At 39.5% G+C, this 22,840-nt stretch overlaps 1 protein-coding gene across 8 annotated transcripts in view; it reads left to right on the top strand.

Annotated features, from left to right (window-relative positions):
• The window catches only part of EPS8 (EGFR pathway substrate 8, signaling adaptor), a 197,509-nt gene that overhangs the window by 172,167 nt on the left and 2,502 nt on the right, over positions 1 to 22,840 (top strand). For all 8 annotated transcript variants that reach the window (XM_070790029.1, XM_070790023.1, XM_019961499.2 and 5 more), the window contains 5 exons: positions 408 to 507; positions 2,001 to 2,144; positions 12,233 to 12,455; positions 20,309 to 20,489; positions 21,702 to 21,831. In XM_070790029.1, the coding sequence (XP_070646130.1) occupies positions 408 to 507; positions 2,001 to 2,144; positions 12,233 to 12,455; positions 20,309 to 20,489; positions 21,702 to 21,831 (778 nt within the window). The remainder of the gene's footprint in view (positions 1 to 407; positions 508 to 2,000; positions 2,145 to 12,232; positions 12,456 to 20,308; positions 20,490 to 21,701; positions 21,832 to 22,840) is intronic.

Below are 22,840 nucleotides of genomic sequence, written 5' to 3' on the forward strand. Positions count from 1 at the left end.
AAATTATCATCAGTCTCTCTTAATTTTATGACACATGGTAACATTGATCATTATCCTGGCCCTTTCATGGTAGAAATGTTGGTTTACAAAACAATATCCAATGTTTTGGATATTGGATTTAATGGACAAAGAATTCAAAGATTTGCATTCTAGATTTGGCTTTGCACTAACTAGCTTTGTGATTTTGCATTATTTATTTTTACCCTGGCCATAGTTTGTTCATTTTAATGGTAAAATCGCCAAAGTTTCTTTTAGTTCTCATATTCTATAAGGTATAATAAAATACGTACTATCTAAATAACTTGTCCAAATGGTTTCTGGTAGAAATTGGCTTGCCTTAGCATTTTACTTCCGTTTTTCTTAGGAAAAGCTAGTGGGGTGATCATGTTTTTTCTTTCTTTTTGTAGAAATTATGATCTACAACCCAAGAAATATGCCAAGTCCAAGTATGACTTTGTGGCAAGAAACAACAGTGAGCTCTCAGTTCAAAAGGATGATATCTTAGAGGTAATAGAATTTTACCTTTTTATACTCTTAATAAAGTCAACTTGTTTTCCTTTTCCAGTGTATATCTAAACCTTCCTCAAATGCTGAGGTCAAGAAATTATTCTTCGGTATATTTTACCTTTCCAAGGATACAGCATATTATAGATACCTGTGTCTGTTTAGGAAGGGGTATCTGATGTGTTTGTTTTGTGGGGAACGTGGTTGGATTTCTTGACTTACTTTGCCCTCTTCCTTCTTCTGGACTTTATTTTTTCTGGAATTAAGGCTGATTATCACTTCAGATGTAGCTGCACCATAATTTTTGTTTTTGTTTCAATTGGAATATAATTGCTTTACAATGTTGTGTTAGTTTCTGCTGTACAACAAAGTGAATCAGCTATATGTGTGTGTGTGTGTGTGTATATCTCCTCCCTCTTGAGCCTACCTCCTACCGCCCCATCCCACCCCTCTAGGTCATCGTAGAGCACCAAGCTGAGCTCCCAGTGTACTGTAATCTGTACACTGTATCTGTAATCCACTGGTTGTCTGTTTCACACATGGTAGTGTGTATGTGTCAATGCTGCTCTCTCAATTTGTCCTACCCTCCCCTTCCACGCTGTGTCCACATGCCCATTCTCTACATCTGCATCTCCATTCCTGCCCTGCAAATAAGTTCATTAGTATCATCCTTCTAGATTCCATATTTATGCATTACTATATGATATTTTTTCTCTTTCTGACTTATTTCACTGTTTGACAGACTCTTAAGTTCATCTGCATCATTAGAAATGACCCAGTTTCATTCCTTCTTACGGCCAAGTAATATTCCGTTGTATATACGTACCACATATTCTTTATCCATTCATCTCTCAGTGGACATTTAGGTTGCTTCTGTATCCTGGCTATTGTTAATGGTGCTGCAATGAACACTGGGGTGCATGCATCTTTTTGAATTATGGTTTTCTCAGGGTATATTCCCAGTAGTGGGACACCATCTTATTTTAATAAGAGAAAACATTTCCTCCTTCCTGTTTTAGTACGCTTGCACAAATATACCCAGCAGTGAGTGTGTTAATGGTTTAGGGAATAATCCACCATGACCAAAATCCCTTTCTTTAGTTATAACTGAGACATCATCTTTTTTAATATATAATGTGGCCAGGTCATAATAGTTATTGTAAAAAGAAGTTTTTTAATATATTTCCTGTCTGTTCTAACAGTGGAAACAATAGACCTTTCCCAAGTGACTCGTCTTAAACACTTCTGATACCACAAATAGTTAAACATTCTTGGGAAGCAATATGGACCTGGGGTGGAATGGTACCATACCTGTTCTATATTAGTCATTATAATTCTTAGTGTAATTCCTGAGAATCATTTAACCCACGTATGTTAGGGTTGAGTCAGTGTATTAGAAGTGAAACCATTTGCTTGGTCTAAGAATAAAGATTGAACTTCCTTCATAGATTAGTTTGGTACAGAAATGACATCTTTATTTTCTTGCATGATGACAGATCCTTGATGATAGGAAGCAATGGTGGAAAGTTCGAAATGCAAGTGGAGACTCTGGATTTGTGCCAAATAACATTTTGGATATTGTGAGACCCCCAGAATCTGGATTAGGACGTGCTGATCCACCTTACACGCATACCATACAGGTAATTACGATTTTTGAGCAAAAATTTAACTTTTTCAAATTTTTAGATTCATTGCCCCTCAACAGAACTTAAACACTTTTTATGTACTAGTCGTTTTGAGGCTTCATTGATTGTATAATTTATACCTTTGTTTCCCTAGGTAGCTGGGACAGTGTCTATGGACATAAGGAAGAATTGTACATATATTTTCTGATTTACCTCTTCAGGCAATTGCTTAAGATCTTTATCTCAGTGACTGTTTCTCTGAATACTGTTTTTCTACCATATAATATTTTTGACATTTGGAGAAATATTGGGTTGCCCAAAAGGTTCATTCGGGTTTTTCCTTAAGATGTTACAGAAAAACTCGAGCAAACTTTTTGGCCAACCCAGTAGTGTTTCTGCCTCTTCACTCTTACCCAGAGCCCTCCTGCCCGAGGGTCCTGATGGACGATGGCACTGACACAGTGGTTGGAGTGTCTGCCAGTTCATCTTCTCCAGACTTTGCTCTCATCCTCTGCATAGACTGATTAGAGTCTGTTGCTTTCAGCTTTCCAACTATCGCATCCTAATCCCTTTTAAAAAACTGCCTTCACGTGGCAGATCCTCCACCCAATTTTTAGCACCATTATCTTTCTTCACATTTGCTGATCACGTGAGACTTGGGCCAGCACCACGTGCTTTTGAATCTGTGACCTGCTGTCTAGAGTCAGACCTGTCAGCAGAGATGGAATGGAGGGACTGTCCCACACTTAGTCTTTGAACCCGTGGTGACTACCTTCCCATGACCCCGGGAAAATTCTTTTCATTTTCAGAATTTTGAGCAAAAGGTCACATCTGACTGCATAATAATGTCACAGATTTGAGTGGAAGCTGAAACTATGTAGAATATGCAGTGAAATAGTGAAATTCCATGCCTAGGCTTAGTAATACACAGGTTGTCCAAGCCTAGAACTGTGGTCATGTGCTTGACCATCATTCTGTAAGGACTTCTGGCTTCACACAGCATTCAAGCTCAGTGCACGTCCCACAGTTATCCGGAGAGACATTTGACCTTACTGGAATTCCAGAATCAAGCAAACATTTAAAATAAAGAATTGAATTACAATTTATATATCTTGATAACTTAAAGTGATGGCAGTGGGAATCCTGTTTGCTGTGCTTGTGTTTGGGCTGGACTGCTATGCTTATGTATCATGTACTTATTTTATGTTCATCATTTGTCATTAGCTCTTGATGCCAAAGAAGGAGTTTGAGTTATTCAAGGTATGGTCTACTCTGTTTCTCACGGATTTTTGAAGTGAATTTTCTAATCGAGTCTTAATACTTTTTTCTTTCCTAAGTTCTTGCTTTTCTGATTTTGTGATGTGATTACCTGACCACATATAGGCTTCTGTCTGGTTTGCAAATATCAATTCTTTGTGTTCTTTGCTATAGAGGTTTTGACTGAATGCCTTAAGCAGTGTTAGAGTGTATGCCTAAACCAGTGATGGAGTGTATACCCTTTGAGCTATAGCAACTGTTTTTTTTATTTTTAAACTTTCTTGTTTGTCTTGGGATAGAGCTGATTAACAATGTTGTGGTAGTTTCAGGTGGACAGAGAAGGGACCCAGCCACATGTATATATGTGTCCATTCTCTCCCAAGCTCCTCTCCCATCCAACCTGCCACATAACATTGAACAGAGTTCCCTGTGCTATACAGGAGGCCCTTGTTGGTTATCCATTTTGAATATAGCAGTGTGTACATGTTATAAGCACTGTTTTTAATATTTAACTCATGGTAAACAATAAGAAGCACTATTCACAAAGGATATCCTGGGTTGCTATATGTGAACAGAAGCCCAGATTTTATATATAAAGTGTTAGAAACACTTAGCCAAATGTGTTTTTATTTGTGTGCTTGGTTGCTAGGAATGGCGAACTCCCATAAAATAAGATACCTAAAACTTGCAAATATAAACGTGAATTCTAAGTATTTTTGCCCACTTGAGATTTCTTGGGGAGTTTAACCTCTCTTACCCTTTCCTGTTTACTGTTCAGTCTTGTCTTTTTCTTCAGTTCAGATTCCTGGCTGGGGCCATAAGTTGACTTTCTGTTTAAAGGTTGCTTCTGTCTAAACCTGAACCAAAACTATGAATACATATCATAGGTAGAGTACTTTCTGAGAACGTAAAATCTATTTCTCCTTCCTTGAACAGAGGCTCAGCTGATATTTTTTGTCAACTTTGGCAAAACCAAGAAATTTTTTAAGTGCTCATGGGTTTCAGGAGTTTGCTTGGCTACTTTATGTAAATAGAAACTTGTAGGGATTGCTTATTTGGGCTGTTTTCCTTTTAAACTTTTCAACACTATCTGACTGTCTGTTGAAATTTTCTGGATATAGCTCTGAATGTGGCGAAGTACATAGAAACGTGGATAGAAGCTGTGTGTGTGTGCGTGCGTGCTTAGCTTGGAAGCACCACTTTTAAAAGGTATTAAAAGCAATCTATTTTTTTTAACACCTCCTGAAAACTTTGGTCTGATCCCAGCAAAACCACCAAAATCTTGTAAAATTTTAATAAGCAAGCTTGAAAATCTGCTATCTGGCATAAATATGACTCTGAAAGAATTCCTATTCTCAAAGTATTTGTAACACACTCAGAGAAAAGCGACTAGATAGAGTAAAAAAAAAGAAAAACAGCCTCAGAAATATTTGCCAGTTATTTTATCTCTACAAATGTTACCAGATATTTTCAAGTACCTAAATAAAAATTATGCAGCTGTTTTTAGAATGACAGTACATAAAGATGCCACCGTATTACTGGTTTCAGTAATCCTAACACCTTAATCTGATAGAACTCCACTGGATTACACACATATCAAAAATGGATTCTGTGTCTTATTCATCTTTCATTCATTCACCCTGCAAATATTTATTGAGTGCCAGCATCTCACACTTGATGAAGAGAAAGACAGAAATCCTAGCACTGAGCAGATCCTCTATAAAAGCCTGCCGCCCAGAATCAAATCTCCGGGCCATCTCCCCTGGCTTTGCCCTTTGTGTTCATGTATCAGGAGCAGTGACCCTCTCTCTGCTCAGAAGTGGCTAACACTTTTCTCTCTGTCTCATCCATCCAATGATACCAAAATTTTACAGAAATTTAAAGAAACTTAACGAAAACATTCTAAATCTCTGTAATGTACCACAGAAAGATGCTCAGGCTATCTGCCATGTCCGTTAAGGACCTCACAAATACTAGGATATTTAATTCCTACATCAAACTTGTGAAGTAGGCACATTTTATGTATCAGGAAATTTAAGTATGGAGAAGGAGCTTGCCCACAATTACACAGCTGCATGAAGCTAGGATGGGGCCCTGGGACTCTAGAATCATAACCCACGCTCTGATATACTTGACTGACATGGGAAATAGTGCTTACAAAAGATTGATACCCTGTTTTGCATAGACAAAGAGCGTTCACTGTGAAAGGTGAAAGTGTTCATCACTCAGTCACGTCTGACTCTTTGCAATCTCATGGACAGTAGCCCACCAGGCTCCCCCGTCCATGGGATTCTCCAGGCCAGAATACTGGAGTGGGTAACCTTTCCAGTCTCCAGCGTGCCTTCCCAACTCAGGGATCAAATCTGAGTCTCCTGCGTTGGCAGGCGGAGTCCTTACCCCTGAGGCACCTGGGAAGCCCATGCAGCATCTACAAGGCACTGAATTTTTAAAAGGCACAGTGTTAGGACTGTTATTCTCATATGCTTACATTCCTTGTAAGTAAGGATACATAGTGGGCTGGCCCAAACGTTTGTCCAGGTTTTCTATGTCATGCTCCTGAAAAGCCCAAACAAATTTTGGGGGCAATCAATAACTAGTGGTGGTTGCCAGAAGAGGGCACAGGAGCAGCCGTTGCCTGTGGCTCATGCACTTTTGGGTAGAGATTGTTTGCCGTTGGCAGGGATGCTCATACCTGGCACCAGTCTGAAATAGTTGTTGAGTTGCCACCTGATGTCCCCACGAGTCCAGGCTGCTTAAGATCCTCACATTTGGAGTGAATTTTAACAGCTCTCTATAAAGACAGCTGTTCCCACAGAAAGTGTTTCCCCCATGGCTTCAGCAAAGTTTTAAAATGAAAGAGAAGGGAGGTATTAAAGAATTTATGAAAGATGCAGGACATTTAAAAAAAGGTTGGATGAAACCACTTGGAAAAAGAAGTAAATGTTCCTGAGAGATGATGGAGAAATGAACATAAATGACCTATCTTTTGATGAAAATACTGTCATCAAGCATTCCAGGCCTTTGGCTTACTTTCGCTAGGCAACACATGGACCTCCAGGATGCTTCCTGCCCTCCTGGCATCTACTTGCCACATCAAGTTTCCCGTAGGTCTTCTGACTTGACTTCCTGACGTCTTACACTTGGACTGTCTGTCTACCAGAATCGCCCTTTTGCTGACACAGGGTTTTTTTAATCATGCTGTATATCTCTATTTTTAAAAAAATTTTTTTTAATTGAAGGATAATTGCTTTACAGAATTTTGTTGTTTTCTGTCAAACCTCAACATGAATCAGCCATAGGTATACATAGGTCCCCTCCTTCTTGAACCTCCCTCCGATCTCCCTCCCCATCCCACCCCTCTGGGTTGATACAGAGCCCCTGTTTGAATTCCATGAGACATACAGCAAATTCCCATTGGCTATCTATTTTACATATGCTAATGTAAATTTCCATGTTACTCTCTCCATACATGTCACCCTCTCCTCCCCTCTCCCCGTGTCCATAAGTCTGATCTCCATGACATAGATTTTCATGTTGAATGCCAAGTCTGAAACCAACCCCTGCCCTTCTATTATTTCCAGTATCCTCAGAGGCTTAACTGAAGAACTCTTTTATTTATTATTAATTGTTAAGTCTCTGCTTATTATTATAGATATGCTACCCTACCAAGATGCATGTAATTTTGAATGTCTGGTCATTATGGTCCAGTAAGTTCAACAGAAAGTTTTCCTGTCTGCTCTGTTGCAGAGGAAGAGATGTTGTATTATGGAAACAGCTCCAGTCTAGGTCCTGGTAGAGAGGATTCTAGTCCTGGCTCTGCCACTGAGTAGCTGTATGACCTTAAAGAAAGCATCTCCTCAGGGTCTATGCCGAGTAGTGGGATTGTTGGGTCATACAATAGTTTTATTTCTAGTTTTTAAAGGAATCACCATATTATTCTCCACCATATTCTCCAGTGGCTGTATCAATGTACATTCCCACCAAAGAAGCAAGAGGGTTCCCCTTTCTCCACGTCCTCTCCAGCATTTACTGTTTATAGATTTTTTTGTTGATGGCCATTCTAATCAGTGTGAGGTGATATCTCATGGTAGTTTTGATTGGCATTTCTCTAATAATAAGCCATGTTGAGTGTCTTTTCATGCATTTATTTGTCTGTGTGTCTTCTTTGGAAACATGTCTGTTTATGTCTTCTGCCTGTTTTTTTTAATTGGGTTGTTTGTTTTTCTGATACTGAACTCCATGAGCTACTCGTATATTATTTTTCTGTGCTCCAGTTTGCTGAGTTGTGAAATGGAAGGGGCCAAGTTTCATGATCTCGAGAATCCAGTCTAGATATAAAATTCTTTTATATTCTATATACATGTTTTCTGCTGCTAAGTCACTTCAGTCGTGTCCGACTCGGTGCGACCCCATAGACTGCAGCCCACCAGGCTCCACCATCCCTGGGATGCTCCAGGCAAGAATACTGGAGTGGGTTGCCATTTCCTTCTCCAATGCATGAAAGTGAAAAGTGAAAGTGAAGTCACTCAGTCGTGTCCAACTCTTCGCGACCCCATGGACTGCAGCCTACCAGGCTCCTCCGTCCATGGGATTTTCCAGGCAAGAGTACTGGAGTGGGTTGCCGTTGCCCTCTCATATACATGTTTAAGTAGCCCTAAATTAAAAGTGGAGATGTTTTCTCCAGGTGAATACTAAACCACTAGCACTACTAATTTCAGCTCCTGTTACAAATGCTCTGTTTTCAGGCTCAGTCCTGATATTCAGATATTGCTGGGCAGAGAGGAAAAGTTTACTAAAGATGTCTTTATATTCATTCCAGCAGACCAACATCCTAATAATATTCAGTTCTTAAAATTTTTTTTGAAGTTAATCTTAGAACACTCTATTCATCTATTAAGTAGAGGCATGGTCTTTAGACTGGGATGGTGGATGGTCTTAGATACTTTTATTCTGCTTCATGCATGGAAATTTTTCCAAATATTTCTTGCAGTAATTTGAATAATACCTACTCTCTTTCTCTCTTTCCATGTATATAGAAATTCCTGCCCAACATGCATGTGTACAAAATTATAAAATTTTAAGTGTTTACAAGTCCAACTTGCTAAAAAAAATCATGATATATATATATATTTCCTTTTGTAAAGCAACTTAGAAGAAGAATTAGTCTTACATGTAATGAACTGTAGTTGTATTTTTTATGAACTATAAGATGAACCCTTATCTTAGTATTTTAAAACACAATACTTGGATATACAAATCGTCACTGAAATACTCCACACTGTTTATACTATAGTGTGAATCTATATAATTTGTTTTATATGACTGGATAGTGGTGGAAATTAATTATATATTTACAGGCTCTTTCTCTGGTTGATTTGTGGGCAGGTAATTTTACTGCCAAAAACTAATTATCTCACACTCTGATATTTGATGTGAAGTATAATTGATATTATTGTAGTTCCATCTCCTATGTTAAATTTTCTCATTTGACGTGATTTGCTCCATTTTCCTAATAGCAATTACTTGGCGAGCTGTCAGAGGTAACCCACATTTATTCCCTCAAGGCAGTTCTCTTTTGATGTAATTTTTTGGATTCAATCTCTGGACTTAACACCCTCCAAATGTTCCAGCTGTGCCTAGTTTTCACTGCAGAATGCCAAAGAGACTAAATTTAGAGGGGAAAAAAAATGTGTAGATCCATTTTTAAGAACAGTTCAATTTTAATGGCTTTGTTGGCCTTGCTTGCATAATTTCCCCTCTGAAGCGGTATCTTGCATGAATCAAGAGCTTATTGACAAATCTCTTTCTTTAACCCTTGAGAATTTCTACTTAGCTTTAGTGACTACAGAAAAGTGACTCACTAGACTTAATTATCAACAGAAAGTGCATGTTCCATGTATGCTCAGTCACTCAATCATGTGTCCAACTCTTTGTGGCCCCATGGACTGTAGTCTGCCAGTCTCCTCATGGAATATTTCTAGGCAAGAATACTGGAGTGGGTTGCCATTTCCTACTCCAGGGGATCTTCCCGACCCAGGAACCAAACTCAAGTCTCTTACCTCTCCTGCAGTGGCAGGCAGGTTCTTTACCACTACCACCATCTGGGAAGGGAAGCCAACATGTTCCATGGAATCTAGCAATTCTGACTTTCAGAGAAAGAGAAAAAAACCCAAGAGAGATTTTGTTTTAAGTGCAACTTGAAATATATTTGTGGGAGATAAAAGACAAGAGTTAGGAAGTGCCGATGATGGGAGAGAAGTAGGGCCACAGCGCGATGACCCATCATCCCTGTCTTCTCACTACTGAGGGCTCTGAAGGGATGTGGGACTTTCAGTGCTGACCCTGGGAGGGTCCCAGGCAAAATGGGAATAGTTGGCCAAGATTTCTTTTTGGGTTTGGAGACTCAGCACGCTTGGTTCAGGAGAAGAAAGTTTGGGGTAGAGTTCTACTCTCTAAGACTTTCCATTAAGTTGATGGGCCATCAGCTCTCTACTTCCAACCAGAAGTAACCAAGAAACAGTTAGGGGAAGCAGGGGAAGAGCAGTGACTGGGTGGTAAGTAGACGACAGTGGAGAAGATGGGGGCACAGAGAGAGAAAAGTGATTTCACGAGTCAGGCCTGATTCTCTTTCCTTCCCATGGAGGATGACTTAGCCATTTCCATGGAAAAGCCACCTTCGTTTCGGAACAGGTTGTAATGATTTCAGGAAGGCACTCCCTGCCCCATCCCTTTTTTATTTCAGGGGTTGGAAGCATGAGCCAGGTAGGAGGACCACAGAAAGGGGGAAATATGCAAGTAAATAAAATTTACAACCTAATTCATGAAACATTTTCCTTTGGTTTCTCTGCATATTATATATATATAAAATATATATATATTATATATATAATATATATATATTTTAAGCCTGTGATAGGTTATACTGATAAAGTTGTATTATGTAGCAATGACAGATGATTGAAATGAGGCACAGAAAATTTGGCGAGCCTGTGTGCAGGCTTGAGTGTGACAATAACACAGGTATTCAGTTCACAGTATTATTTGATGGCTAGCAAAACACGAGCTGTTCTTGTTTTTTTGAAAGCAGAAAAATATGAATCATATCATGGAATGCAGAAGCTGATAGCAATTTTTGGTTTGTTTAAGCATTAAAAGCAATCATTTAAATGCTGACACTTTTGAAATCCGAACATGAGAATTCACTAACCTTTGATGAAATCGTGTGCCAATGACGTTTTTGTCAAGGGAACACTGTATATACATTAATCAGATGACATTGGTGTGTGCTAAGTGTTACTTGTCTGTGATGTTTGCTGTATTTTGATTGCTCGAAATATTTTATTGGCCCAAATATAGGAACGTTGTTTTGTAGATGATAATAATAATGTACTCGATTATCGAATATTAGAAATGTTTCCAGGCCTTGGATGTGGAGGAGCCGGCAAAGTCTGTTTCTCTCCCATCTGACTCCATGGCTTGCTCTGTGAATTTAACTCCTCCTCACTCCCATCCCCCTCCAAGAAACAGCAGCAGGATGAACTTTGCTCTCAGTTCTTCTCCCATCCTTGGCTCATAACCCTCCTGCCTCCCCTACCCACGGTGGGTGTATGGAAGCTTTTAAAGAGACAGCAGTGAACCGGTGCTGCGTCCCCGTCTGGTTTCCACAGGTGTTACTCATTTGCGGTGACGGTGCCTCTGAGGATGGTGTGTTGTTTCTTAAGAAAGAGTGATGAATGTGTGTGGTGTGTGTTGATATTTTTGATCTCTGTGGAAATTGGGAAGGCCTCTTTTAAAATCAACACTGCCTTATATTTGGGCCAATTTAGAAATTAAAAAACTGTTCTAGACAAAGAACCAGATTACCAAAAGGCTTGCTTTTTGCATTTTATCGGCTAATCCTGAATTTGAGAATAATTAGAATTGTGCCAGTACTGTATCTAAACTTTACCTAAATTATAAGTCATTTCTGTGTGGCTTTGAGCAGATCCAAAAAATTGCCTTTTGAGAATTTGGAACTTATTCTAATACAGGTTTTGTTTAAAGCTTTAAGTATTGTTTTTAGTTTAATAGGGAATAGATATATAAATATTATTTTATAATAGCCTAAATCATTTAAAAATAACTGAAAGTTATATATTCTGTCACATCTACCTTTTAAAATGCAAATCCCCACGTGACCTTTTTTTTCTAATAATATGCTTTGAGATGTAGTCATAAACACTTAAAGATTATCTCACGACCCTCACCACATTCCTATTTTTAACAAGAAATTTAACAAATTAGCTTTAAGATGATGGCCAAAAGGTTATGGTTTGAAAAAATTAACAGTATTTTAAAATTGTTTATTTTAAAGCATAGTCCTTTTACCTATTGAAATATTGTGCCTCTTTTTAGAAAATTACTTGGAAATAACAGAATTAAACACTTTTGAATAAAACATACATTTAAAATAAGGAGTAACTAATGCCTTATATTGTTGATATCAGAAATCTTTCGCCTACCCTGCTGTTGTATGATTCCTGGTTCAAATTTAGTTTTCTTGTCATTTATTACTGTCATTAGTACTCCTGTTTGCTATTAGTATACACTTTTGACTGCTGAATTTACATTTTGATTCTGAACAAATGTGTAGAATATTTAAAAGTAATTTTTAATAATTGCTGCATCATGTAGGATTGGAGGGTTATATGTGTGCATGTGTGTACATTAACACACCCACAAATTTGCTGTGGATCTGCAAGTAAGTTTACAAATACATAGCCAAAACAACATCCAAAATATGATTTATTTTCCTAGCCTAGGTTTATATCTTCACAATTCTGAATAAATTATTTGTTTCTTTGTAGAAACAAAGAATGGAGTATGGCCCAAGAGCAACCGACATTCCTTCTGCCCCGTCACCTCCTCCAACACCAGCTCCTGTCCCTGTTCCCCTCCCACCTTCCACTCCAGCACCTATTCCTGTGTCAAAGCTCCCGGCAAACATAACCCGTCAAAACAGCAGCTCCAGCGACAGTGGTGGCAGTATTGTGCGAGACAGCCAGCGACAAAAACAAGTTCCTGTGGACCGTAAGTTTCCCCGGGAGGCAAAAATACTCAGTTTCTCCTGTGAATTACAAGCACTACTAGGTAAAAAGTTTTGAGTGTTGTTTCTGCTGGTGTATGCTAAGTCACTTCAGTCATGTCCGACTCTGTGACTCTGTGGACTGTAGCCCGCCAGGCTCCTCTGTCCATGGAATTCTCCAGGCAAGAATACTGGAGTGAACTGCCATGCCCTCCTCCAGGGAATCTTCCTGACCCAGGGATTGAACGTGCGTCTCCTGCAGCTCCTACATTGCAGGGATTCCTTACCACTGAGCCACTAGGGAAGCCCCTCTGCTGGTAATAAATATTATTAAGTATATTTAATAGTCCTTTATACTTGCATGGTGCTTCACTGATTGCAAAGTCCCTTATATCTCATTTCTCATCCTCCAAGTAATTCTAAGAAACAGGAAGTCCTCTTTACTCTCTAATGTGTGTATTTCTACACATATTCCAATATATTGTGGTGGCTGAATGCAGACTCTGAAGCCAGACAGGCTTGAGTCTGTATAGTGAAACATCACTTGCTGGCCATGAGACCTTCAACAATGTAATCATTTTCTCTATACTTTAATATCTGACTCGTTGTAAACCCATAATATCTGACTCTAGCCCACCAGACTCCTCTGTCCATGGCATTTCTCAGGCAAGAATACTGGATTGGGTTGCCAGTTCCTTCTCCAGGGGATCTTCCTGACCCAGGGATCAAACCCAGGTCTCCCAGATTGCAGACAGATTCTTTACCATCTGAGCCACCAGGGAAGCCTAAATATATATCTGAAACTGTTGGGTGTTGGTTCAGGGGCTCCGAAGAGCTCTAGTACCATAGTCCTCTATGTCTCAGTGCAGAAAAAGAATTCAGCGAGAGGCACAGAGACAGATAAAAAGTGATCTATTAGAATAGGACACTTGTGAGGCTTATGAACTGGTGGACGAGAGATACCCTGCCCCAAGAACTTACTGGGCTACAGTTTTATAATCAAAGGAAACATCAGGAGGGGAAAAAGAACTTCTTTGTCTTTGTTGAGTGGACGTCATGCTTCCATTATCAGCTCCTCTTCCGGGTCGGGCAGGGGAGTTTTCTTGTCCCTGCCTCGTAAAACTAGGTCCACAAACTATTGTTTATGTGTGCGTGATCACTGATTTACTGAGCTCGCTGGCAGGATGTGGGTCCCATGCCACCATTGTTTTATTGTTTGGGGACATGTCTCGTGCTTCTGTTGCATGGTTTTGTTGCTAAGCATGTCTGCTTGGTTTTGTGGTTAAGCAAAGCTACTTTCCCGAGTAATCATTAACTTACAGGGGTCTCCCATAGTTTTTACTTACAATCCTCTAGTGGGATTAACTATTTAATCACCTATTTGGCTTCCCTGGTGGCTCAGATGATAAAGCCTGCGATGTGGGAAGCCCAGGTTTGACAACTGGGTAGGGAAGATACCCTAGAGAAGGAAATGGCTACCCACTTCAGTATTCTTACCTGGAGCATTCCTAGGACTTCAGAACCTAACGGGCCACAGTCCGTGGAGTCACAAAGAGTTGGACTGAGCGACTAACACTTTCACTTTCTTTCATCCCTTTACTCTGTCCCTGTCACATATATGGTGTATACACACACACACACACACACACACACACACACACACACAATCACACTAGCTTAATATAATTAGTTCTGAATTCTGTTCTTTTCTCATATAAACATACTTTTACTGTAGATGATCACTCTATTTTCTTTATTTCATTATTGTTTATACTGTTGGAGTAACTCGAAAATTCATCTCCGTGTGAAATCTCGTCTCTGGCATCCAGATACATGTCTTGAACTATTAACTTTATAGCTGGATGGGATACATGAGATTCAGGTTTTCATCTTGGTAAATCATAGCCCCATCTATTCAGTTGTGGTCCTTCTTGATAAATTAAGAGTTTTTTTAAAAGAAGACACTGAAACTATTACTGTTTAATTGTTCTAGAAGTTCTGGTTAAATACAATAAGCACAAACCTACTTTTATACATTACTTTCTTAACTAAAGTACATTAACTTTTAAATTACCTTCTTACCCATATCTTGACTTTACCAAAGAAACTAATGGAAAAATGATGAACATTTTCTGTGCAGCAAAAACAACTATGTCTGCACACGTGTGTGGTTGAGAGTGTGTGTATAATTGGCTACTAAATTTTAAACTGGCTACATTTCCGTGTATTTTTTTAAAAGGTTGCTTTTCTTTTTTTTTCAGACAGTAAAGACACAGTTTAGAGATGAGAAAGTTCTATAAATGTTTTTGTTGATTTCCCTAAGGAAAATATTGCTGTCAGAGAGTTTCTTCATTCTTAGCACCAGTTTATAATATCTCCCTTCTCTGATACGTCAGTGCAGTAATCTTTGACACGGTGGCACTTTTTTCCAGGCCTGGGATCAGGGTTCATAGGCATCCAGGACCAATTTTGGAACAGTCTGTGGGCTGGGACAATTTGTTCTTTGTCCTAGTCTAAGAAACTAAGAATAACCTGATGGGAAAGAGGCATGGTTAGAATTCTTTAAAGATAGAGAACTCTCCTGATAATTGTGACTCATCATTTTTAAGTCTGTTTTTCATAAGTAAAAGGGTGACATTGGTATGTAAAACATAAACATCTCTCCCCAAATTAACACTTGTACCTGTTTTCTTAAACTAGTAACATTCTACATTTACTTATATAACGTTCCTTTTAGAGATAGCTCAAAAAATAGTTTGTCAGTAAATAAAGATAATCCTTTGGGTAAAACAAATATTCTCTTGATCATTTTTTATCTTTGTGAGTACTTTTTGGAGAACATTTCTTCTGAATGAATGTTGGGGCTTCTCAACAGTCTTTTCGAAGCAAACAGACACATTTCTTTATTGGTAGCCTGGTTTCTTTCAAATATACATTTTGTGCTACCTATGTTCTCTGCATATGGTCTCTGATAAGCCTGATAAGACTTCTGATAAGAATAAAATTGAAGGAGCTGTAATTTGAATACTCACCCATAAAAATGTTACCAGATAGCCATGGACAAGGAAAAAAAGGCAACAGGTCCATTGATTCAAACCAGCTGCTGGATCCTTGGGTCATATGAGCTCAGTTCAGTTCAGTTCAGTCCCTCAGTCGTGTCTGACTCTTTGTGACCCCATGGAGTGCAGCACACTAGGCTTTGCTGCCCATCACCAACTTCCGGAGCTTGCACAATCTCATGTCCCCTTGAGTTGGTAATGCCAGCCAACCATCTTATCTTCTGTCATCCCCTTCTCCTCCTGCCTTCAATCTTTCCCAGCATCAGGGTCATTTCTAATGAGTCAGTACCTGGCATCAGATGGCCAAAGTATTGGAGCTTCAGCTTCAGGGTCAATCCTTCCAATGAATATCCAGGGTTGATTTTCTTTAGGATTGACTGGTTGGTTTTCCTTGCCATCCAAGCAATTCTCAAGAGTCTTATCCAGCATCACAATTTAAAAGCATCTATTCTTTGGCACTCATTTTTCTTTATGGTCCAACTCTCACATCCATATGTGACTACTGGAAAATTCATAGCTTTGACTATACAGGCCTTTGTTGGCAAAGTAATGTCTCTGCTTTTTAATATGCTATCTAGGTTGGTCATAGCTTTTCTTCCAAGGAGCAAGTGTCTTTTAATTTCATTGGCTGCACTCACCATCTGCAGTGATTTTGGAGCCCAAGAAAACAAAGTCTGACACTGTTTCCATTGTTTCCCTATCTATTTTCCATAAAGTAATAGGACCAGATGCCATGATATTAGTTTTTTGAATGTTGAGTTTTAAGCCAACTTTTTCACTCTCCTCTTTCACTTTCATCAAGAGGTTCTTTAGTTCCTTTTTGCTTTCTGCCATAAAGGTGGTGTCATCTGCATATCTGAGATTATTGATATTTCTCCTGGGAATCTTGATTCCAGCTTGTGCTTCTTCCAGCCCATTATTTTGTGTGATGTACTCTGCATATAAATTAAATAAACAGGGTGACAATATACAGCCTTGATGTACTCCTTTCCCAATTTGGAACCAGTCCATTGTTCCATGTCCAGTTCTAACTGTTGACCTGCATACAGATTTCTCAGGAGGCAGGTAAAGTGGTCTGGTATTTCCATCTCTTTAAGAGTTTTCCACAGTTTGTTGTGATCCACACAGTCAAAGGCTTTAGCGTAGTCAATGAAACAGAAGTAGATGTTTTTCTGAAATTCTCTTGCTTTTTCTATGATCCAGTGGATGTTGGCAGTTTGATCTCTGATTCCTCTTTCTTTTCTAAATCCAGCTTGAACATCTAGAATTTCCCTGTTCACTTACTGTTGAAGCCTAGCTTGGAGAATTTTGAGCATTACTTTGCTAGTGTGTGAGATGAGTGCAATTGTGTGGTAGTTGGAACATTCTTTGGCAGTGCCTTTCTTTGAGACTGGAATGAGAACTGATCTTTTCCAGTCCTGTGGCCATTGTTGAGTTTTCCAAATTTGCTGGCATATTGGGTGCAGCACTTTCACAGCATCGTCTTTCAGGATTTGAAATAGCTCAGCTGGAATTCCATCACCTCCAGCTAGGTGATGGACACTAGCTTTGTTCGTAGTGATGCTTCCTAAAGCCCATTTGACTTCTCACTGCAGCATGTCTGGCTCTAGGGGAGTGATCACACCATTGTGATTATCTGGGTCATGAAGATCTTTTTTGTATAGTTCTTCTGTGTGTTCTTGCCACCTCTTCTTAATATCTTCTGCTTCTGTTAGGTCCATACCACTTCTGTCCTTAATTGTGCCCATCTTTGCATGAAATGTTCCCTTGATATCTCTAATTTTCTTGAGATCTCTAATCTTCCCCTTTCTATTGTTTTCTATTGTCGTATAAGCTATTCAGTTCTATTCATCATAGTTTTCAAAAAGGCTCTCCTCTTCTCACTTTTGAAGAGATCAATACTTTAGTTGTTTTGCATGTCTTCTGCTTCCTTTAAAATGTTACTCCTTTTATTTGAGTTTAATCTTTAGTAATATAAGAAGTGTTGTTTTAGAGAGGTGTAAAGGTAGTCTAGTGTGTTGTTATGTACTAGAACATTGCAAGTGGAAACCAAAGCCAGGAACACATCACAAGAGGTTTTTATATTCCCTGGAAAGAGGTTGTACTTTAGACTGGAGATGGCTAAGTCAACAGATAAGGAAATAAATCTTTTAGTGTGGTGATACTTTTTTTTATTATTTCTTTGAGATGTTCTCCTCTGTTGTATGGCAGTGTGACTAAATCGTAGTGATTTAAAAGAGTTAACTAATAAAATGCATGCTGTGTATTAGCTAAATGTAACCATTGGTAATATTCCCTCTCTCTCTAGCCTCTCATCCTCCCTCCTTCTCTCTCTTCCTTTCACTTATTTCTCTTTCTTTTGACTTCTTTTTTCTTCAAAAGCTTTCCTGGGTACTTGAGGAATTAAAAAAAAATTAGGCTAAAATAACACTATCTTATTATTTCACAGTTTCACTTATTTCCCAGGGACACCAAATACTTTCTGAAATACTCTCCCTGAAAAAAAAGAATCAGAAGAGTGGTCACAAAAGCTCCCTTAGTGACTAAGTCACTGTCACTTGCCAAGTTAGTTAAATTGGATTACTGTATCAGTTCTTTGTACTTAATCCTTGAAGGTGATATACTACAAATATGTATGTGTATGTCTCTGACTAAGATTTTAAAAGGATCAACTTAGCTGTTGTATTGAGAAAAGAATGAGGAACAAAGGGTGGGGTCATGGAGAGAAGCAGCAGAGAGATCTGTGAACAGGCTGGTGGATCAGACCAAGCTTGGCAACAGAAAAAAGATGGAGTGAAGTGGTTGGATGTGTGGCATCTTCTATGGTAGGACCAACAAGTTTTGCCAGTGGATTGGATGTAATTGAAGGCAAAGGGGAATCCGGCATACTTCAGTGGTATTTTGCTGGAGGCACTGGAAAAATAGAATTCCTAACTAACTAGCATAAAAGCAAGCTTCAGGAAAAGATGAGTCATTCCAGTGTAGACATGTTACATTTGAGATATCTAGTAGACATCCAAATGAATATATCAAGTAGAGAGTTGGTATAATATGAGTCTAGAGTTCTGAGGACCAACCTGGACTGCAGAAATAATTTGGGTAGTCACCAGCTTTTAAATGGTGTTTAAAGCCATGAGACCACCCGCAGTGATCATTGATGCAGAGAGTGCATCAAGAAAAGAGATCTAAGGACTGAGCCCTGGAGAGTTAGGGAGATGAAACAATTCCGAGAATAGGATACTGAGGCCTGTGAGACAGGAAAATCAGAGCATGTGTGTGTCCTGAAGGCCATAAGAAGGTGTTTCAAGGAGGAATTGCCTTCTTCAAATGTTGCTGATGGATGACATAAGTAAATCATTGGGAATCAACCACTGGATTTTAGCAAAATGATGTGGAGAGATGCACCAATAGCCTAATTCCAGTGAATTTAAGAGGAAACTGAAGAATAGGAGTTTCAGTAGGCTAGTCTGGACAGATTTTTTAGTTTTGCTAAAAGAGGAGCAGAGAAATGGGAGTAGCTGAGAGGGGACATGGGGTTAAGAAAGGGCTTATTTAGGGATTTCCCTGGCAGTCCGGTGGTTAAGACTTCACTTTCCAATGCAGGGGGTGCAGGTTTGATCCTCACTCAGGAAGCTAGCTAAGATCCCATATGCCTCACGGCCACAAAACCAAAACATAAAAGCAGAAGCAGTATTGCAGCAAGTTCAGTAACGACTTTAAAAATGGTCCACTTAAAAATCTTAGTAAAAAAGGAACTTATTTAGATGTGAGAGAAGTAACAAAATAATAGCATGTTTGTAATTGGTTGAAATGATTCAGTCAGAGGAAAATTGATAACATGGAAGAAGCAGGGGGAAATTACTGTCAGAGGATTTAAATAGAGGACGTAGCGTCTAGTGCACTTGTAGAGGGGTTGCCTGAGGACTGAGGAGTCACTTGTCTATAATGTAATAGAAGGACAGCTGGCAGAGTGTACAGGAAAAGTGCTGGTGGTGAGGAGAGCTACTAGGGAATCTTAGCGGGGAGAGCTGCTGAGGAAACTTAGGGATCTAAGTTTAACTTCTTTATTTTACTCAGAAATGATGAAAATGAGATCATCAGCTCAGGGTGAGGATTGGAGACTGGGTGTTGGGAGGTTCACAGAAGGAAGAACATAGGAAATGTTTGTCTAACAGCAGGCAATTGTATGGTCCAGGGTGGGATTTCTCACCTTGAGCCCTGTGGACGTTTGAGGCTGTGTAATTCTCTGCTATAGGAGACTGACCTGCGTGCATTGCAGCCTGTCTTGTTATGTCAGGCTTCTACTCACTGCATGATTATAGCTTCCTTCTTTCTTGACCCCCATTTGTGACATCTTCCAAATGTCTCTGGCTGTTGTCAGATGTCCCCTGGAGTCAAAATCCCCCACCCAGTTGAAAACCACTGGCCTCGGGAAATGTAGTATGATTATCAGGGAGCATTAACCGCCCAGTGGAGGTTCATGATCATGAAATTAACATGAGCTCACTCAGCACTGTTGGCTTCTATTCGGTGTGCAGGTGTAGCACAGAATACAAAAGTGAGATTTAACAAGGGTGGGGGTCTTGCCAAATGAATACAATGAAGACAGAGAAGAAACAGGGAGTGATTTTAATAATTGATTATGAAGTGTATGCTTGGTGAGAATGAAAGGGAAGATAGGAGGAATACTAGATTGTCAGCCCTGCTGGGGTCATAAGATTGTTGGCATTGGAGTTCTGGAGAGAGTGAGTTGTTGGAGCTTTAAAAAATAAAATAACCTCCTCTGTGTTGGTATCTAGGGAGGAAATCTCAGATGGAGGAAGTGCAGGATGAACTTATCCACAGACTGACCATTGGTCGGAGCGCCGCCCAGAAGAAATTCCACGTGCCACGGCAGAATGTGCCAGTTGTCAATATCACTTATGACTCCACCCCAGAGGAAGTGAAGACGTGGTTGCAGTCAAAGGGCTTCAACCCTGTGTAAGTCTCTCTGGGAATCCTTTACAGTTCTGTGCGTAAAACATGCAGTGTTTTCAATTTGATCACTAAGATGCACAAGTGATTCCTAGAAAATGTGAGAACCCAAGCTGTATCCATTATACTTAGGAAATGACTCTAGCCATTTATAGCTAAAAAACGAATTGCAAGATGCGGAAATAACTGTCTTTTGTTGGCACCCCATTTTCTAGATGGTGGGGTCTGTTCATCTTTGGCTTCTAAAGCAATCTGTTGGCAGCTGTCTTTATCCTTCAGAAGGTCACATGTGTAGACTGTGGTCTTAACCTAGACTCTCTAGGCCACAGAGGACACAAAGCAGAAACTTTCCTCCCGCTGCAGCATGTAGGTCCCAAGCAAATAAAAAATAGCTGACATTACTTATCCTGGGTTATAACCTAATAGAGCTTTTCCTTTCAGAACTCCATAGGGAAGTTTCTATTTTTCTATTAAAAAATTGTAAATATTTTGTGTATATTTGGTACACGTATTTGAACATGTGTATTTGAACTCTTTGAACAATACGTATTCAAGAGAACCTGACACATGGGACTCACCTATGACTGAAAAGAATGAGGCATGCTGGTTAGTCAGTTGCCCAACTGCTAGAAAGTTATCTATTCCTTCTACAAAACACCACATTTCAAGGAATTGCTGCTACATAATAAGAATAATAAACCCAGATAGTGCTTTTTTGATAGTTTATGGTTAGTGATCTTTTTTTTTAGTGATAATGACCTCAAGGTCATTACCAAGCTAGCCCCCTGTCATTCCCCTAAGCACTCTAGTACCATTTATGATTTTCAGTGTATAGAACACCTGGAGAAGAGAGATTGTAGAGGACCAGAAATTTTCTTTTGTTTTTTCTAGACAGTTTGTATGTATGTATGTATGTATAATTTATTTTTATATAAATATAGTTGATCTACAGTGTCGTGTTAATTTCTGCTATAAGCAAAGTGGCTTAGCTATGCATCTGTGTACGTTCTTTTTTATATTCTTTTCCACTACGGTTTACCCCAGGATGCTGAATATAGTCCCTGTGCTCTACAGTAGGACTTTGTTGCTTATCCATCCTATCTTAGTTTGCATCTACCAACGCCAGACTCTCAGTTCGTCCCTGCCCCTTGGCCACCACAAGTTCAGACAGTATTTTTAATGCTCTGTTTTTTTCTTTTCTTTCTTTTGTTTTCTCAGGACTGTTAATAGTCTTGGAGTATTAAATGGTGCACAGCTTTTCTCTCTCAATAAAGATGAACTGAGAACCGTCTGCCCGGAAGGGGCCAGAGTCTTTAGCCAAATCACTGTTCAGAAAGCTGCATTGGAGGTATGACTTATCAACCCAAGATGGTGTTTTTCTGTATTAGTCATGAGGGTGGACTGCAGTTTGAAAGCTCTGGAAATAATGTTTGTGTCCATATTGGTCACTCTCTTTGCCTTTCATACAGAGCTGAATTCAACTTGAATCAGGTTTAATAATCTGTTACTGGAGTCATCAGTGACCACTTTTAGGGAGATTAATTTATTTTAAGTGTGCCTGCAAAATGAAGCTTGAACTTCATGTATTTTGGGATGTCTAATAAAAAGCCTAATGCTTTAATTTTGTATGTGCTAACTACTCCTATAGGAATTTTATTTACTCATTTACTTCAAGTGAATAAATGACCTAAGAGGCCAGAAAATTTTTGCCTGTCCTTAACATTTAGTTTGTAGATTCTAGCAAGTTAGAGATTGCTGTTGTTTAGTTGCTAAGTTGTCTCTGACTCTTCTGTGACCCCACGGACTGCAGCCCACCAGGCTCCTCTGCCCATGGGATTTCCAGGGCAAAATACTGGAGTCGATTGCCCTTTCCTTCTTCAGAGGATCTTCCCAACCCAGGGATCAAACCTGCATCTCCTGTATTGGCAGGCAGATTCTTTACCACTGAGCCACCAGGGAAACCCAGGTTAGAGGTTATAAAGTGTTAAAACGTGGCTGTATGCCTTAGGCCTGCTTAGTGAACTGAAAGTTGCTCAGTCGTGTCCAACTCTTTAGAGTCCCATGGACTATACTGTTCAGGGAATTCTCCGGGCCATAATACTGGAGTGGGTAGCCTTTCCCTTCTCCAGGGGATCTTCCCAACCCAGGGATCAAATCTAGGTCTCCCACGTTGCAGGCAGATTGTTTACCAGCTGAGCCTCAAGGGAAGCCCAGGAATACTGGAGTGGGTAGCCTTTCCCTTCTCCAGGGGATCTTCCCAACCCAGGGATCAAACCCAGGTCTCCTGCATTGCAGGCAGATTCTTTACCAGCTGAGCTATCAGATAAGCCTAGACCTGCTTATACATATAAACAATC

The sequence above is a fragment of the Bos indicus genome, chromosome 5 (genome assembly GCF_029378745.1).
Source record: "Bos indicus isolate NIAB-ARS_2022 breed Sahiwal x Tharparkar chromosome 5, NIAB-ARS_B.indTharparkar_mat_pri_1.0, whole genome shotgun sequence".
In the NCBI taxonomy this organism is placed as follows: domain Eukaryota; kingdom Metazoa; phylum Chordata; class Mammalia; order Artiodactyla; family Bovidae; genus Bos; species Bos indicus.